Source organism: Gymnoscopelus microlampas (assembly GCF_963454915.1).
Source record: "Gymnoscopelus microlampas genome assembly, chromosome: 10".
Classification (NCBI taxonomy): Eukaryota; Metazoa; Chordata; class Actinopteri; order Myctophiformes; family Myctophidae; genus Gymnoscopelus; species Gymnoscopelus microlampas.
In genome coordinates this window covers 8,268,275-8,287,700 of record NC_139947.1, presented here as the reverse complement: position 1 = coordinate 8,287,700, position 19,426 = coordinate 8,268,275, and the positions used below count along the sequence as shown (strand labels likewise).

General features: G+C 45.1%; 3 protein-coding genes across 3 annotated transcripts; 2 read left to right on the top strand and 1 right to left on the bottom strand.

The window, feature by feature from the left end:
* Positions 1-3,484: 3,484 nt before the first annotated feature.
* LOC311053236 (methionine aminopeptidase 2-like) lies at positions 3,485-4,897 on the bottom strand (the record flags this gene model as incomplete). The annotated part of the gene is made up of 1 exon (XM_084068694.1): positions 3,485-4,897. The coding sequence occupies one exon, from the start codon at positions 4,895-4,897 to the stop codon at positions 3,485-3,487; it is 1,413 nt and encodes a 470-aa protein (XP_083924820.1).
* Positions 4,898-6,788: 1,891 nt separating this feature from the next.
* Positions 6,789-12,889, top strand: LOC311053235 (leucine-rich repeat-containing protein 9-like; the record flags this gene model as incomplete). Its single annotated transcript, XM_084068693.1, has 2 exons — positions 6,789-10,988; positions 12,665-12,889. The coding sequence occupies exons 1-2, from the start codon at positions 6,867-6,869 to the stop codon at positions 12,887-12,889; spliced, it is 4,347 nt and encodes a 1,448-aa protein (XP_083924819.1). The 5' UTR covers positions 6,789-6,866.
* Positions 12,890-12,927: 38 nt separating this feature from the next.
* LOC311053234 (solute carrier family 41 member 1-like) lies at positions 12,928-14,607 on the top strand (the record flags this gene model as incomplete). Its single annotated transcript, XM_084068692.1, has 1 exon — positions 12,928-14,607. One exon carries the CDS (start codon positions 12,928-12,930, stop codon positions 14,605-14,607), a length of 1,680 nt encoding a protein of 559 aa, XP_083924818.1.
* Positions 14,608-19,426: the final 4,819 nt, after the last annotated feature.

Here is a 19,426-nt window from a genome sequence, read left to right as displayed (position 1 = left end):
TACTACAGCTCTGTGCCAGGCATAATGTAAATCAGTAGTTCTCAAACAACTTTTTCCTGTCATGGACCCCCAAAATCATATGTATTTGGCTGCGGACCCCCACCTCAGAAATATTTTGTGGGATTTTTCAAAAATAGCTATTAGCTTGGATATCTGCTATTTTTGAATAGACAAAGTATAACATATGGTTAAAGTGGTTAAAATGATTGTGGCGCTATATTAACTAATTGTGCTGAGGACCCCCTGGTACCCCCCAAGAACCCCTGGGGGTCCCCGGACCCCACTTTGAGAACCAACTATGTAAATGATAGGAATAAACAGCTAAATAATTAAACATAAGATATACATATTTAGAATAATTTTGGAATGAAATTGGCTTATGATATCAGCTTCAAGGAAATGTGAAATTATTTGCTTGGTTTTTAATTAATCTTCTTTAGTGGTGCGAGTTGGGAAAAAAAAGATAATAATTCTAGACACATGGGACCATAGACCAGTAGTACTTTTTCGTGCCAAGGACCCCCAAATTGAAATCTGACCACATACCTGAAATTTGTTTTGTGCCAGGGACCCCCCATGAACAGAAAAGTTGTGTTAAAAAAATCAAAATGATTCAAAACGTTTTAAACAAATTGTTCAAAAATGTTCAAAAACGGTAACACATTTTGCTGGGGACCACCTACACTTTGAGAACCAATGCATAGACTGTAAAAAAAAAAAAAAGAAAAAAAAAGAAAAAGGCCGAGTGGCCACAGGATGTCATTGTTGTACCTGCATATTCAGTTTGTTTTGGCGCTTTCCAATCCCTGACCTGCTCTTCATTCTCTTCAACAATAGGCCTCTTCACCCCTGTAGTGACTTTTAAATCACCAATAGAGAGAGAGCTCTCGTCCTCTTTACTGGAACGTACTAGACCACAAACAGAGCAGGCAGCCCTCTACAACAACAGTAGCCTATGGAATGCACACATTTCAACACCATCTACAATGAGAAACATGACCTCTGCTGGCTACTTCTGAATGTATATGATTTGGTCAAACACATTCAGCACCACATCAAATTAAGTAACCAATAGGGAGGTGGGGGGGGCGGCAGCTTTTTGTTGCTGTCGGACATAATCCTCTTATCTCCATATCCGAACTTTTTGTGTTTTTGAGTGGTGCCAACCACTGCTACATTTGACTTTGTCCGTGTGTCCGTATGTCCGTCCGTCCGTATGTCCGTCCGTATGTTTGAGCACGGCTGATTGGTCAAGCTTCACGTGACAATATGTTGTCACGTGTCACGTGACAACATATTGTTGCTGATTGCAACACAAGGATGCAACCAGTTACACTTTCAAAGGCACCACTCTCTTCACACTGGGTGTGATTGTTTCATAAATGAATGCCCTACTTGATCATACATACTACACTGTCACACAGAATTATCAAAAGTAGCTCTGTTAGGCCACAGATTTTTGGGCTTGTTTTTAAAGTGTAGTTGCTTATTTGGGCTTCCTAATGTTGTTTAAACCAGTGTTCTTTCATGTCAAGGGCCCCCAAATTGATATTCTAGCGGCCCGGTGGAGATTGTTGGGGTCTTACACTCTGGGTGTTGCCAGCCAATGAGAGTGACTGTGGGGTGGGACTTCTGGGGGAAATGACGGTGCTGTTGTTGTTGTTGTTGTTGTGAGTCTTACGCTACGAGAGATAAACGTTGTGATACTGACTTCCATGTTCGTAAGTTGGAATAATAATATAAAGACGGAGCCTCAAACCATGCATTTACGTCTCTGCCTCCATTTCCTGGAAACGTTACATTTACAGGTGTCAGAAGCAGTTGAGGTTCAGGTTCTCTCGTTCAGGGGTGGCCATGGCTGAGTGGTTAGTGAGCCTGCCTAGGGAGCCAGAGGCCCTGGTTGCCCCAGGTTCGATTCCAGGGCAGGCCAGCATATGTGTCGATGAAATGAAATTTGTCCCTGAGCAAGACTCTTAACCCCTAATTGCTCACAGGTTCTCATTGGAAACAAGTCCGCAAGGACTTTCATGAACAACCTGTTAAAAGGAATTATCCTTATCCTTATGAGGAACGGTGGAGCGTGCCTTGACGTGAGGGACTCGAAGTGAAGCGTGAGGGCGCGCTTCTGAAAGGAGGGGGTAGTGTAGCGACCCCGCAACCGTAACTCGTTCCTCCAAGGGAGCTAGCTCTCTTGGCGTTGCCTGTTACCTGCCGGTCTGCCAAGCTGGAGACCGGAGTTCGATACGAGCTTGATGTGCGAAAACGTTACAATATGTATTTGTCGGCAGACCCCATCTGAAAATATTTGTGGCAAGGACCCCTATACAAGATGTGTGTATTTAAAATGTTCCACCTTTTTTACCCTAAGTCAAGATAGGGGAAATAGCCGATGTATGGTGTAAAGTGCTCATGTTCCTTAATAGTCGCTTCTTTTTGTCTTGTTTTCATAGACCTGCTTTATTATTTCTCTCACAAAAGCTGGCAACACTGCTACAGAGCCAGGACGTAAATATTTGGGCAAGACTGACATCATATTGACAACATCTGTCTTCCAAGCTAGTAATCTTTCAACGGTCAACAGACATTGTTGAGATCAGTTAGATATGGCGAGCTTTGAAAGCCTCTCATCAAGTTGCATGGAAGGCTTTCTAAAGATGAATATAAAAGGTAAAGTTGGATATACGGGGGTCCCTGCTTCGCCTCTCTCTCTCAGCAAAGGAAAGGGTCCTTCACCTGAAAGACGCTGAAGTCGTTGTGCTCTATAGCAATTATTACAATCACAATAAACCTTTTAACAATTTTTTTTTAACCAAAGAATATCTCTTACAGCACCTTTTTACATTAGCTTGACACCTGAAAAACAAACTTCAGCCACTGCCAAGAAAGCCACGTCCCCCTCTTTGCCACTGGCTGTTAAGTGGTACTGAAAATGTATTATGGGTACTTTACACTACAGTGGCATTTGGTATCTTTATTTTACCTTGACAGAAGAAGGTGAGCATGGCTCTTGTTTCAGAGAGTGCAGGCCATGTTTATGTGTTTTATTTTCTGGAGAGGTTGGGATGTGGATGTGGTGTGTCGTGAGGTGGGTTGTGTGTGTGTGAGGGGGAAGGGGGGGTTTAAACATTTCTTTAAACCATATACTTATACTTCTTCGTATACGACAAATAGCGTAAATAGCCGATCTACAAGCTAACAACAAGATGTGATACGATGCATTGTGCACATGTAGATCTATTTTTGAAATATATCTTTTTTATTTTATTAACCCATTAAGACCGGGAACGCATCTGTGTCACTTTAGATTTCTTTGGCTATTTTTGAAAAATAGTGAAAACATATTTTTTATATTTTTTTCAAAAAACTGTTAGGATTTAGATTTTTTTAAAGAATCGCCCCAGGTCTTAATGGGTTAAATTGTTATATAGTGACATAAATAAAAATAAATGATCAGAGGGGGTGGTATCAGCAAATCCAACCAGGCTCAGTAGTCGTCACCCCGGCTCACCACCTCTTTGCAGGTGGGCCTGAGCAGGATGGTGTGCTCAAACTGAGCAGTGTAGCAGCCCTTGGAGTCACAGAGGGGTGGGTAGGCGTCCACGATGTCCAGGTCACACAGGTTCTTCAGCGCCAGCAGGTACTTGCTCTCGCCCATGCGGTCGAGCCAGCGGCGGCAGAAGGCCAGCGTGCCAAAGTTCTCGTTGATCACGTTCAGCAGGTGCTTGGCTCTAGGGAGCCTGATGGGGACGTGCCCGACGTCAAAGTTCTTCATGTAGTGAGAACATTCCATGTCGTCGTGCACCACGCCTTTTCCTGTGCTACCGAACGTCTCGATGGCATAGACCTCTCCTTCCTCCATCCTCGTCGCTTCTCCTCCCTTGACAATAGGCACGGACTTACCGGCGTGTATTCTGTACTGAGCGATTGCGTGACCGTTCAGATTTCGGATCGGCTTCACTCGATACGTTTTCCCGTCGAGCTCGACCTCGTACGACTCCATCACTTCTTGAATTGCCTCTCCGATGTCACAAAGACGCACGTCGATTCCGGCATTTCTGATCCCGGTGTTGGTGGCGTCTCTCACGGCCTCCAGCAGCCTGTCATACCTTGGGTTAAAAGCAACGGTGAAGGCACAGTCGACGATCCGCCCGTTGACGTGCGTGCCGAAGTCTATCTTGCAGACGTCGTCGTACTGCAGGACGGTGGGGTCTCCCGCGTTGGGGGTGTAGTGGGCGGCGCAGTGGTTCAGGGAGCAGCCGGTGGGGAAGGCTAGGCCCGCGTTCAACCCGTTCTCCTTGATCAGCTTGCGAGAACAGTTCTCCAGCCGCTCGCAGATCTCGATCATGGTCAAACCGGGTTTGATGAAGCCGCGGACATGCTGGCGGACCTGCCTGTGGACCTCGGCGGCCTGTCTGAAGTCGTTCCACATCTCCTCGTCGGCCCTGTCCCGCACACGTCTCTCCTCGTTGGTGGTACGCCACACTGCACTACGACCATCCTGCACCACAGGGTATTCACACTCCTGTCCAACAGGGAATACTCTATTTGGGTATAACTCACAGACTGGCACAGATGGGGGGTCAGTCTGAGTTTTAGGTCCTTTCTTCTTCTTTTTTTTCTTCTTTTTCCCTGCGGTGTTTTCGCCACCATCATCCTCTCCATCAGCCTCCTCTTTCTCCCTGTCATCTAGAGCCTGTTTCTTTAGCTGCTCCGTTATGGTGGCCACCCCATCTACCTCTGCCTCGGTAGCTGGTGTTACAGACTTGCTCTTCTTGTTTTTCTTCTTGGCCGTCTTCTGGGCCGGGTTGGTGTCCTCCACGCCATCGGTGTCCACGTGCAGGAACGCGTCCTCGTCCGGCTTCTGGTCTGGTACCTGGTACTCCTCTGCCACATTCATCATGATTGCAGGTGCTAGTGGAAAAAAGTGCAGTTCATAAATGTTCAATGATCGCAGTCATCTGAATGTTTATCCAAGAAGGTTTTAAGAAATGTCTCTCCAAAAATCGTATTTTGATATAATAGTGCAGAACCTCTATGTAATATAAGGTTGGTTCCGGTTGTCAGAATATTTAGTGCAGGAACTGTTACCGTTAAGGCCAGTTTATGACATCATATTGATGATGTCAGGGATCTCCATATATGGGCATAAAGGGTCACAGATAGATAGATAGATCGATAGATAGATAGATATCACAAACACACACACTCAATCTCCACTCTACATTCAGTGCAGTGGTTTTGATTACAGAGCACGTATGAACCCTGCCACACACAAAAAAAGTTGGTACTTCAGAGGTTCTTTGCAATGGTTGAGGCGCTATATAACAGGTTCTCAAATGGGGGTACGGGTACCCCTAGGGGTATGTGGAGATACTACAGAGGGTACGTGAGAGAGTGGAAAATGGCACAAATTGTCACTATTAGCTTGGATTACAGCAATTAATCCAAACTGCTTTTATTTCAATGGAAAATAGAACAGCAATGAAATCCTCCAGGTCGGCATAGTACCGATGGCAGTGATGTACCAATAACGGTGTTAAATTTCTGTTAGCATTAGACTGTTTTGTCGGATAACTGAATCGAAATTCAGTGGTTCCGTTTGTGTAGTGTGTGACGTCATATCAGAACTCTGGCCAGATAAATATATACGGAGATGTAGATTCCTTTAAACACCGACTTCGTCCAAGGACGATAACGAGAGACACGGAAACAGATTGAGACATAAAGATTGAGAGAAAGAGACAGGCAGAGAGAAAGAAGGAACAGGCTGGTAAATTTGCCAACACTGAGAAACACAGACAAGTAGAGTTTCACATTAACAACATTTAGATTTTTTTTTAAAGCTATATATTATATATAATTAATCCAGGTGGAGGACCATGGACTGGGGGGAGGAATCCAAAAATGATGATGAACCTTTCACGCCTATTCTGAAAGACAGTAACAGACCTAAAAGCCTAACAGATGAAGAGATGAGCGATGAATTCTACATGGCTAATGCTCTGAACAGGTCTAAAAGCCTAACAGTTGAAGAGATGGGCTGTGGGTTTTACATGGCTAATGCTCTGAACAGGTCTATAAGCCTAACAGTTGAAGAGATGGGCGATGAAGTCTACATGGATAATGCTCTGAACAGACCTAAAAGCCTAACAGTTGAAGAGATGGGCCATGAATTCTACATGGATAATGCTCTGAACAGACCTAAAAGCCTAACAGTTGAAGAGATGGGCCATGAATTCTACATGGATAATGCTCTGAACAGACCTAAAAGCCTAACAGTTGAAGAGATGGGCCATGAATTCTACATGGATAATGCTCTGAACAGACCTAAAAGCCTAACAGATGAAGAGATGGGCCATGAATTCTACATGGATAATGCTCTGAACAGACCTAAAAGCCTAACAGATGAAGAGATGGGTGATGGATTCTACATGGCTAATACCCTGCACAGACATAAAAGCCTAACAGATGAAGAGATGGGCAATGAATTCTGCATGGCTAATGCTCTGAACAGACCTAAAAGCCTAACAGATGAAGAGATGGGCGATGAATTCTGCATGGCTAATGCTCTGAACAGGTCTAAAAGCCTAACAGTTGAAGAGATGGGCGGTGAATTCTCCATGGCTAATACTCTGAACAGACCTAAAAGCCTAACAAGTGAAGAGATGGGCGATGAATTCTCCGTGGCTAATACTCTGAACAGGCCTAAAAGCCTAACAAATGAAGAGATCATCAAAGAATTATGCAGGGCTAAAACTCTGAAAAAGTCTAACAGCCTAACAGATGAAGAGATCGTCAAAGAATTGCGCATTGCTAATGGAGTATATTATGGCACACAGGATTTGAGCTCAATTACTTCCCTGGAGATGTTCTTCAATGGTTTTCCCAGGATGGTTGGGCTTTGCCACTTTCAAAGGCTCTGTCAGCTTACAATAGTAAGTCAAAACATAAGAAAAATCAAAGGCCTTGAATGTTGCCCTCTGCTCAGAGAGCTTTGGGTGGTCGAATGCCAACTGAAGGAGATATCTGGGATACAAGATTGCCTTCACCTACAAAAGCTCTATCTTTATGATAATCAGATCAGCGAAATTGAGAATTTAGAGTTGCATGTTAATCTTCAAGTGCTGTGGCTCAACAATAACTACATTACTGATATTGAGGGTCTGGATACACTTAAAGAACTGAAAGAACTAAACCTTGCTGACAACTGTATTGAAAACATAGGCCATAGCCTTGATTTGAATAAGAACCTTCAACACCTTAATCTATCTGGGAACAAAATCAGCTCCTTTAAGGAGCTGACCCTGCTGGCCAACTTGCCACATCTAAAAAAACTGGAACTGAAGGGCCCCCTGTCAATCCCCAACCCGGTGTGCCTGCTCTTTAACTATGCAACCCATGTCCTTTACCACCTGCCTGGCCTCCGGCGACTTGACACCTATGATGTCTCGAGCAAGCAAGTGAAGCAAGCAGCCGAGTCCACAGTTATGAAAAAGATGATGTACTATAACATGCGTGTCCGCACTGCTCAGAAGAGGAAACTGGCAGAGATCCAGGCCAGTCTTCTGGAGCAGAAGAAGACTGTGCTAGAAGTGCCCGTGGAGTGCATCAGGGCACTCCGTTATGCTATAAAAAATCTGGAGTGTGAATTCTCAGAGAGGCTACACTGCTGCAAGAAGTTACGCTGCAAGATGGAAACACTGAGGGGGAGGCTCAAACATTGGGACAGGAAGTTGGAAGAGATTGAAACCTGGTATAAGTACAGATTGTCTCAAGCTACAAGCAGGAATGCGTTTATGGTCAACTGCCTGTTGATAGAGCTGAAGACTTTGGGAAATGTTCGTTTTGAAGAAGGTTGCTCTGCAGATGCTTGGTTCATGTCCTGTCATGATCTTGTGCAATCCCGCTTTTCAGCTCCAGACTACTTGCATCATGGCATCACCGGTGTCAAGGTCAACCACATTATCCGCATCCACAATCGCGCTTTGATGCATCGTTTTGATGATAAACTTCATAGCCTCTTAGGCTTTGAAGGATTCTTCTCTGTGTTCTCGCAAAACTCTAAACAACGACTGGACTACTTGTTTTACAGGTCTGACCCTGAAAGTGCCACTGAGCAGAATGGAACTTTATACATTGCAGAAGAAGGCTTTCAAAATCCCGAAATGTTTAAGGCCTTAGGCAGAGAGGGCGCTGTGCCCTTATCCAATAGTCTGTTTGTGGCTGAACAGCCCAGGATTGAGTATGCACAGCGCCATGCCAGTCAGAGCTCCTCCAAACTAAGGAAGGACACTGTCCAGTTCAGATATGGTCAGATAATTCTTGCCAAAGTATTCTTTGGTCGATGCTTCCCTCTCCGGGAAGGAGACCCAGTAGACAGCAGTTGCTATCCCAAAGCCCACTCTGTTTATCGTAGTGTGCACAGTTGCTGTGCAGCGTCAATTCTCACACAAAGCCAGTGGTTTGTGTTTGACCATGAGCTGGTCTTGCCTGAGTACATCATTGACTTTGAGTATATCACCCAGCACCCAGCTCCGTCTGCCATCCCTAGCCTTGGCATGGGCCGAGATCAGATCTCCCTGGATGAGAAGGCCCTAAATATGGAACCTGTGCTCAAACCGCGGCCCAAGATGTTGAGCCTGAATGAGGAGATTCTGCTTAATGTGGCCAAAGCTGATGTTCTCAGCCAGATCACTATACTGAATCTCAATGGCAACAGCCTGAATAAGCTAACAGAGATATCCCACCTGCAGGCACTGCGGCAACTGACCATCAGCTTCAACGAGCTGACACGCCTCGATGACATCTCACAAATGCCAAATTTGGAGTTTGTGGATGCCAGCCATAACCACTTAGCGACCCTGGAAGGGCTGAGGGGGCTGGGACTGCTGAAAGAACTGGACTTGCGCTGGAACAAGCTGACAAAAGCACGGGAGGAGACGACCGTGCTCAGAAAACATGCCCCCTCTCTTCAGAAACTGGACACTCGGCACAACCCTTGGCAGAGGCCGGAGACAGTCAGAATGACCATACTGGGTCGTCTCAAGGACCTCACACACTTGGATAATGTATTGGTGGCAGAGGACAAGGCTGTTGCTGTTCAAAGGGTTGCTGCCTCCATAATTAACCAGTCGTCTCTTCTAGCTCACTGCTGTACTGACAGTGATCAACCATGCAGCCTCAGCCTGCTTTCAACAGCCCAGCTCCTATGCCAAATCAGCCCAGCAACCTGGGACCTAAGCAGAGAACCAGATCCTGGCTGGAGTTACAAGATCACAGCCCTGAATCTTGACAGCCAGGGGCTCTCCAGGCTGTCCAACCTTGATAAGCTGATCAACTTGCGTTGGGCTTCCTTCAACAACAATGACATTTCTAAACTGGAGGGACTGGACAACTGCCTGCGCCTGGAGGAGCTGTCCCTCGATGACAACTGTATCACCAGTATGGATGGGCTCCCCAAACTGAGTCATCTGTCTAAACTCAGTCTGAATGGCAACAAGCTGTCTTGTCTGGAGGCCTCTGTCCTGGGCCAGCTGCCGTACCTGCACTTGCTGTCTGTGGAGAATAACTGCATCGATTCCATGTCTGGCGTCCAGAGGGCCCGCTCTCTCTTTGAGCTTTACATTGGCAACAACCATATCTGCACCACACGAGACATCTGTTATTTGAAGCCACTGAGAAAGCTTGTCATTCTCAATCTTTATGGGAACCCTTTCGTGGAGAGAACAGAACACTATCGGATTTATGTGGTGTTCAAACTGCCCTCCTTAAAAGCACTGGATGGTATTGCAGTGGAAGTCACTGAGAAGGAGAATGCAAAGGAGGTGTTTGGGGGGCGGCTGACTCCAGATATGCTGGCAGAGAAGCTGGGAAACTCAAACTACTCAGATATTACTCACCTCTCTCTGCGGTCCTGCTCCATTAGGATGGTGGACCTGGCTCCAGCAGACCTCTTCCAAAACCTGCACACTGTCAACTTCGAGCACAACAACCTCAAGTCATTTTCAGGCCTGATTGACCTGCCTAAGGTCAAGGTTCTAAAACTGAATTACAATTTCATTGATTCTATCCTACCCAGACAGCAGGTTCAAGCGCACCTGACCAACAGACAGATGTTATACCACAAAGTCACCTCCAGTGGCTATGGTCAGCAGATCAAGGGCAGCAGAGATGGCCCGGCGGAAAGCTTGGAGCCACTGATGGGCAGCCTAGAGGTGCTACATTTGAGTCATAATCGCATCTCCAATATGGCCAAGCTGCAGCTCAGCAGGTTCAAGAATCTTAAATCACTCTTCCTTCAAAGTAATGACATCAGCCAGGTGGAGGGCTTGGAGGGTTTGCTGTGTCTCAGGGAGCTGGTGCTGGACGGAAACCGTATCAATGCCTTCAGTCATAACTCCTTTATAGGCCAAACAGCACTGGTGGAGTTGCGTCTGGCAGAGAATCGCATCCGAGAGCTCAACCACTTGGATCCAATGGTTGAACTACATCGCCTGTTCCTTGACAAGAACAGTCTAAGGGATGTTACAGAACTTGACAAGCTAGAAGTCCTTCCCTCGCTGACTGAACTCTCTCTTACTGACAATTTGGTGAGCAGACGTTCCGTACACAGACTTGCGCTAGTGCAGCGTCTCTCCAGACTGCAGGTCCTGGATGGAGTAATGGTCACCCAGGAAGAGAGGGCCGGGGCTGAACTCCTGAATACGGACACACTGTGCCCTGCTGCCTCTATGCCGTTACTGGATCTGTCTCCGCTCGGAAATATGTCTCTAAAGATGACAAGCCTGGGGGTACCGCAGAACTTCCTGGGACACAATGTCCCCCTGCCTTCCAACCTGGACAAAGCATCTCATCAAGACACATCCAAACACAAGAAGCAGAAACCCAGCAGTGCTGCACGCAGTGGCCTAAAGGAGATGACCAGGTACATCTCTAACGGTGTGTCAGAGGAGAGAACCCAAAAGCAGACGACAGAGGCAGCAGAGCAGGTGAAGTCCGGTAAATGTCTTAAACAAACAAAGTTCAAAGTCTTAAAGTCACCGAACAAATCCAAAGTAAAAAGACAATTCCAGATTCAAATGATAGGGCAAGAGGGGCCAAAATAGGCAGCTGCTAGCAGGCAAGACAAGACAAGATTTAAACGACAGTAAAAACAAAATTAGACAATAGTGTTATATCTACCGCTACTCATTACTGAACTATACTGAAAACGCTCTGCTATTTTTTTTCTTCCACTAAACGTATTCATACTGGACTTCTAATACAGTTAGAAAGGAAGATCTGACATTCCAAATATTTGAAACAATTACATTGTGTTAAATGTATGACTATGGCTTGATCCTATTGTATTATGTATTTCTGTTACTGTGTTTGCATCATGGGGGTGGACTCGGGCGTGTTCTCCCATAGCCATGTACTATTGTGCTTAGAATAGTTGCAGAAGCGTATAAATGTAACTCTATCTCACCTGTTCACTTTATCACATAAGTATTATTATTTGTTTACTGCAGCGATGATGATGAAGATAGGATCCTTTTTTTTGAGAATCGCTCTAGCACTATTATTAATAATATGAATTGTCAATTGTTAATGTTAGCAGCAAGTTCCATTATCATTACTATTAGTTTTGTCTTACTAATGTCAATGATGATTAGGACCCTTTTTTCATTTTAATTTTATTTTGGGAATCGCTGGCTCTACTGCTAATTGTTATTCTCAAAGTGAAAGATCCATTTTAGACAGCTTTGGTAGCTCTGTTGTCTGTTAGAACTGCGATTCCCAGAATACAGTTTTAAATAAAAAACACTGACATACGCTCCAAAACAACCACTGTAGGGTCCTAGTGCTGATAGGTATTAAGTGTCTGTATGTATTAAAGGGATATTTCACTTTCAAACATTTTTGTGGTCATTTTAATGTCTCCTCTGGCTTTTGTGAGCACCCCAGACAGTTTTTAAGTTGTTCAGTATTTATATATTTGATATTCATTTTATTAGACACGCCCCCTTCCTATACAAACCCATTGTAATGGTTAAACTCCATTTTAACCATGTGGTTCTGGTGACTGATATTGTCCTTCTAACAATTGAGGGTCTGTGTATTTTCAAATACTTTTTCATTTATTTTATTTTATTTATTATTAGTATTTTTTTCATTTTCCAACTACATTATGAAAAGTGATTGAAAAAACACAACGTGGGTTTCCGATTAAGCTCTTAATTGACCGTTAAATAAACATACCGTTGACCACACCGCAATATTATTACACATTGCGATAATACGTATATTTACAACCATTTAAATTATATTTTCATTTTTTATGAGTATAGGCTACATTAACTGTGGTTTTCCGACAGCCTACCTGTGAGCCTACTGACCTGTGCTGCGCCTCGAGGCAGCGAAACAGACATCCCTGGCAACATTTTGCCAAAAACGAAACACTTATCTCGCCCGCTTACTGAAAGTTTGGATTAATGAATCAAAAACACATTTTATTTCAATGGAAAACAGAACAGCATAAAACTGTTTCTGTTGGAAGTAAGTGGATCCAGTGCCAGAGAAAGATTGTTCAATGAACTGCAAAAGCACCTGCGCAAATTGACATTGTTAGGTGTCCATGGTAACAGTTTCTGTTGTATGGGTGACATCTGTCTTTTTATATAAGGGTGTCGTAGAAACCTTTAGACGTCAAAGTAGTCCGATGACGGCCGAGAGCGAGAGTGACAGCGAGAGTGAGAGCGAGACAGAGAGAAGTAGACAGAGAATGAGAGAACTTCTTGCATCCAGTCTATACAGCACTACTTCAAGGTCCCCAGAGGGGGTTAGGTTAGATCCCACTACCTTGGACAGCTTCCGTCAAGTCTATACAGCGGATCTCAACAGTCCCTAGAAGGGTTAGGTCACACTAACTTGGACAAGGGTGTCTCAATGGCTCCCATCACACCACTAGGAGCGGCAGGGGAAGGTGTTCCTTTGCCCCTGACCACCCCACCTGCAAGTTGCCCTCCAACCCTCCTTCAGCCTACACCACCACCCGCCACAACCTCTCTAGACATCAGCATGTTCTCTGGGGTAATGGATAGGAAGAATGAGGGAGTGCATCTGATTCCGACCTTCATTAACTCGGATGGATCTGTTCAGTCGGTCATCCTTGCCAAGCATCTAGACAAGGTTAGATATGAGAACACCACTGGAGGCGAATACGAGCTCACTGAGGTCACCTCCTTCACGGATAGAGCGAGTGAGAATGATGGCGACAATTGGTCAGAGATCGTAGTGAATGCCAGCCAGAGCAATGAGAGCATTGTCACCAGCACCACCAACCGGAGCCCCGAACCACCGGCACCTCTGAACGAGACCTCCTTTACTATTCTTTACCAGGTAGTGTTTCCATTCCTGTTGGCCGGGTTCGGAACTGTGGCAGCGGGGTATGTACTAGACATTGTTCAGCACTGGAAGGTGTTTACAGATGTGACCTATATCTTCATACTGGTTCCAGGTTTAATGGGGCTCAAAGGTGACTTGGAGATGACACTGGCTTCAAGGCTCTCAACAGCAGCTAACATTGGTCAAATGGACAATGCCAAAGACATGTGGCAGAGGATCATAGGCAACTTGGCCCTCATCCAGGTCCAGGCCACTGTTTGCGGTTTCCTTGCCTCTATAGTTGCAGTTATTTATGGCTCTATCTCAGAGCAACAGTTCAGGCTGGGTCATGCAGTACTGCTTTGTGCGTCCAGCGTGGCCACTGCATTCATAGCCTCTCTGCTGCTAGGGCTGATGATGATTGGTGTGATCATTGCATCAAGGAAGGTGGGGATCAACCCTGATAATGTGACCACGCCCCTGGCTTCCAGCCTGGGAGACCTCATCACCATTTCTCTGCTGGCAAGCATCTCAACTGGACTGTACAAGCAGCTAGAGAACAATTACTTTGTCAACCCTTTAGTGTGTATGCTGTTCGTGGCATTGTGTCCTTTGTGGGTGCTCATAGCTAGGAGAGTCCCCTCCACCAGGGAGGTGCTTTACTCAGGCTGGAAGCCTGTCATCATCGCTATGTTTATCAGCAGTATTGGTGGTCTCATCCTAGAGAAGACTGTCTCCAATCCAAACTTCGATGGCATGGCTATCTTCACTCCAGTCATCAACGGGGTGGGAGGAAACCTAGTCGCAATTCAAGCCAGTAGAATCTCCACCTATCTGCACATGAACGGCCTTCCCATGGGGGCCCCAAACCCCAATGCCAAGAAGTGCCCCTCACCTTGCACCACCTTCTTTGGTTGCAAGTTGAACTCTCGTTCGGCCCGTATTCTCCTTCTCCTTGTTGCCCCGGGACACCTGCTCTTCCTCTTCACCATCACCGGTCTGAGGGGAAGTAACCCGACGTTCACCTTCGTCGCCTCCTACTTAACTGCTGCACTTCTGCAGGTGATGATCCTGCTCTACCTGGCTAACTGGATGGTCAACTGGCATTGGGGCCACGGGTCAGACCCTGACAGCTCCTCCATCCCCTACCTGACAGCCTTTGGGGATCTACTGGGGACCGGCTTCCTGGCCCTGTGCTTCCAGATCCTGTGGCTTACTGGGGAGAAGACTGCACACACATAGACACTCGCAGAACACACACATGAATTGCACTGCTGCACTTTGCATGGAACTCGATGTCAACAGTCATAACAGCTACTGTCATGAAACACACACGTCACACCTCGTCGCAGGCTTCCAATTGATACCACATCTCAGTGAAACTGCTTCCAGCAGGGCAGCAATCTGGATGAATGGACAACACACTCAAGACACAAGGACACCAGAGTCAGTTGGTTGCTTCTTTTGGTATTCACTCTTTTTTTGAGGGACCTGCCAGTACACACCTGCTGAAAGGTGTGTGACTGACACCTGAACATGGGTTCTGCAAGCTATGCTACTCCCTCATTTTGTTATTCTACTAAATAACAAAGTCCTACATTTTTTTTTGTTTGTCATTATCTGTTGCGAACGTTCAGGGCATACATACCAGCACTGGCCTATATATAGAGATCCCCATAAATGGAGACGATCGACCTAACCCTTCCCAGAGATTCCATATATGGAGATGGCCGGCACGTCCAGGACTGACGTCATGGTCCCATATTTGGGCATAACTGACATGGGCAGCTCCATGTATGGAACACCATGGGGACATCAGGGGCACAGCCAGCAGTATAAAGGTCGCTGGATGCCCTGGTTAAGCCAGTGTCCTCAGCGACCCTTGAAGAGCATCTTAACTCTCGCCAGAGTACCAGGAGATGAGCTGCCCTTACAACCCAGTTACTCCCAGATTGCAATTCAGGACGACTAGCTGGCCTTACAACCCAGCCGGTTCTAAACAACCAGCCGATTATCAGTTCTACATTATCGTTATGTTTTCATTCGGACGATTTAGTTTTGTTGGTAATTGCACATTTTATATGAAGAATGGATGTATATCTTCTCTATTTTAGTAGGGCCAGTTCCTCATTATTTTCAATCAGTGCCGCTTTAGACTCCACAGGGGCTCTACGCATGATACGGGAAACATGCACGCGCGCGCGATTTTTTTCGGGTTTCCCGCGGATAAAGTTACTTTTTTTGTTACTTTATTTCGGTTTTAGGGTGACAAGCAGCGCTGCGCAGCCTGCGCTGATGTGAACGCAGTAATGAACGTTATTTTCTGCTGAAGGGAGGGGGCGGAGAGGGGGCTCCTTTGATCGGCGGGTAGGCGGGGCCCCACGCAACCTGCGTAGTATGCGTGTAGGGAGAAGCGGCCCTGTTTTCAATGAGGACTCTAGTCTGTGATAAATTATCCCTCAAATTGAAACTGCCCATGCAATGCACTTAACTTATCTGGTGTGTAACCTCACAAAAAATATGCCTAAACCTAATCCTAACCTAAACCTAACAATAAACTGACCACAAAGTGGCCGTCCTAGGAGGACAACACCCCAAGAAGAGGGTTCCTCACCCTTGCTTCTCTGAGGAACCTTAAGCTTTCTTCCAGAGATTAACAGGCAAGATTTGCACAACGGTACCACAGATCTCTGTCAAAGTTGCAGGACCCATGCTCAGGTGCCAGTCACACACCTGTGACTGGCACACGTGTATACCCATTGAACACATAGGACCTGAAATGCTGCCACATGACAAGTATACAGTAAGTAGTTCACCTTCCACAAGGCCAGGGGCAGCAGGCACCATAGCAGCTACTTCCCCCTATAGTCCAGTTCTATATGTCCAAAAAAGAAGGTTCGTTCAAATTTCCGGGGGATTAGGAAAACTATACATTTTTGGAAACTTCAGAGTATAACAAATCAGAAAATCCATGATTCCATTTGCGCAGAAGCCAATATGGTGGCCATCTTGGATTTTACAAAATGGCGACCTTTGAATTTTCGTTTTTCAATATCTCGACTTCTAGATTACGTAGGGGATCTGGATTCTAGTGGCTAAATCTACATTTTTAGGGGCAGGAAATCCAATGGTGCTAATTGAAAATATTTACAAATGATCAATGGCACAGATTTGGGTCATAATCCCTGATTTTGGGGGGGAAAAGGAAAAATGTAATATTCGTTTTTCCACTATTTTGACTTCTAGATTACATAGGATCATGATTCAAGTGGTTAAATCTACATTTTTCAGGAAATCCAATGGTGTTAATTAAAATCAGTGATCAATAGCACATATTTACATAACAATCTAGAATTGTAATATATGATTATCTGAAGAGGCAGAGACAGATGATTTCTCTCATTGACACAAGGTTGCGTCATTTATTTACACAAACACAAACTAGACTAGTCTATACATCATCCTCACTATCATCATTGCTGTGACTAGCCAATGTATCTTGACAGTCTTCATCGTTTTGGCAGTCAGCAGTACACTGACATAGCTCCGTACAGGGTAGCCCCACTGATCTGCGGGTGCAGTACGTTAGTCCGACAGCGCAGCGCTCCGACGTTTCCAATACTAAACCCGAACCAAACCCGCACCCTAACCCTAACCGCACGCGGATGCCACATAGTCGGAGAAAAGGTCTGTCGGATTAACGCATGCCTCCCCTGATCTGCACGAACATCTAAGTGAAGAACAGTCTGCTTTACAGTGACATCTGACCATCTCAATGATTGCCTCTGGTGCTGGGAGGGACTCAGTTGTAACTGGTTTCAGCTGGCCGTCCTTGTCCTTGTAGTAGCCATTGCTGAGTGGGTCAAGGAACACCTGCTGTAGCCTGGTATCCAGCTTGCTTCGCCACGTTCGGCGGACTTTTTTTTCTCTCTTCGCTTCTCAGTCTGGAATGCCTCCTATCTCCAAGGGAGGCGGGACATGGCAAACGTTTCGAGTCGTGCCGTGGCTTCTGATTGGTCTGTGGTGCGGGGCGGGACAAAAAAAACAGTGTGATCGTTGTGATTCGTCATTCGTTTGAACAACATCCAATCAGCAACGACGTTGCCTAACGTAACATATGTAGTTCCAGTGTAGTTCTGCAAAACGAGTCAATGGGGTGCATTCCAGACTGAGAAGCGAAGAGAGAAAAAAAAGTCCGCCGAACGTAGCGAAGCAGGCTGGATACCAGGCTACACCTGCTGAGCAATGTGTGCCTGACTCCACACTCTGGCCTGGATATGGACTCTTAGGACATGCTGCTTGAGAGCACCAAGGGTGGGTGGAAGCTTGTCCCCTTCTGCCATGTGTTTACAGAATAGATGCCATCTCAGCTCAGGGATGTTTTCGATTTTGATCCCCTTTGGTAAGTATGCAGTGCATACAAACTTAGCTACCGTAGTTAGCAGATCCTCTGTCACATCACTGGTTTGAGAAAGCATCTTCAGAGCCTCGAGGACATCATCACCAGCTTTGAGGTAGCTGTTCCACCAGGTAGGTTTGCCTATCCTAGAAAATCTCCCAGTGTTGTCTGCTCCTGTAAAAGCATGAAATGCCGGCTAGGTTTTGGCTCGGTCTGCACCCAGAATTTTCCATATTGGTGCCACTTCCAAAATCCCAGATGTCAGATGTCAGTGTACTGCTGACTGCCAAAATGATGAAGACTGTCAAGATACATTGGCTAGTGACAGCAATGATGATAGTGAGGATGATGTATAGACTGGTCTAGTTTGTGTTTGTGTAAATAAATGACGCAACCTTGTGTCAATGAGAGAAAACATCTGTCTCTGTCTCTTCAGATAATCATATATTACAATTCTAGATTGTTATGTAAATATGTGCTATTGATCAATGATTTTAATTAGCACCATTGTATTTCCTGAAAAAAAATAGATTTAACCACTTGAATCATGATCCTATGTAATCTAGAAGTCAAAATAGTGGAAAAACGGACATTACATTTTTCATTTTCCCCCCAAAAATCAAGGATTATGACCCAAATCTGTGCCATTGATCATTTGTAAATATTTTTAATTAGCACCATTGGATTTCCTGACCCTAAAAATGTAGATTTAGCCACTAGAAGTCGAGATATTGAAAAAGGAATATTCAAAGGTCGCCATTTTGCTAAATCCAATATGGTCACCATATTGGCTTCTGCGCAAATGGAATCATGGATTTTCTGATTGGTTATACTCTGAAGTTTTCCTAATCCCCCGAAAATTTGAACGAAATTACATATAGAACTGGACTACTAGGCGATATCAGGTCTTTGAACAACAAGACCAGGTCCAAGAGCACTATTAAGCTACGGAAAAGTCAACCCCCACAGGCAATCAGATTATTATGAACAATTGAAATCTTTTTGCATGTCTCTGTCGGCATAGAGGCAGCTACTCACACACTGAATTGCACATAACATCCCCCACACAGATACCTCAATAATTTAACCCATACCACACACTTTGGCACATGACACTGTGCATATTAAAACTGGACATGCAAACATATGCACATACTGAAAATGTACATATGCATATATATATATATAAGCAACTCATTTAAATAAATATTCATACACATCTTGTGCAGTGTGTAAATGCACATATGGGAAATATTTTGAAGTAGAACCATGCACATAGCACATGCAAGCACCTTGTGTGCTATGACTAATTTACTTTGCTTTACCTTCTATTTACTATTGTTGCTATCCTTAATTATTTCTCTGTTATTGTTGTTAAAATGTGGATCACTGGCTTCCTTTAAAACAGGCCTGAAAGTCCACCTTTCAGGAGGCCAAAGGGGGGAGGTAAATATCACTTCTCCCTTAGAAAGGTGACCCCCCCCCCCCCCCCATTTTCTACTCTGTTCATAGTGTTTTATAATTGTGATGATATTGTATTTTGGTGTTATTTTTTATGCTGTGTTGATTAATTGAATACATAGGACTTCAATGGAAACAAGTCTACAGGACTTTTTTGGATTATCCTTTTGTATGATTGTACTCATGCTGTTTGCATTTCTG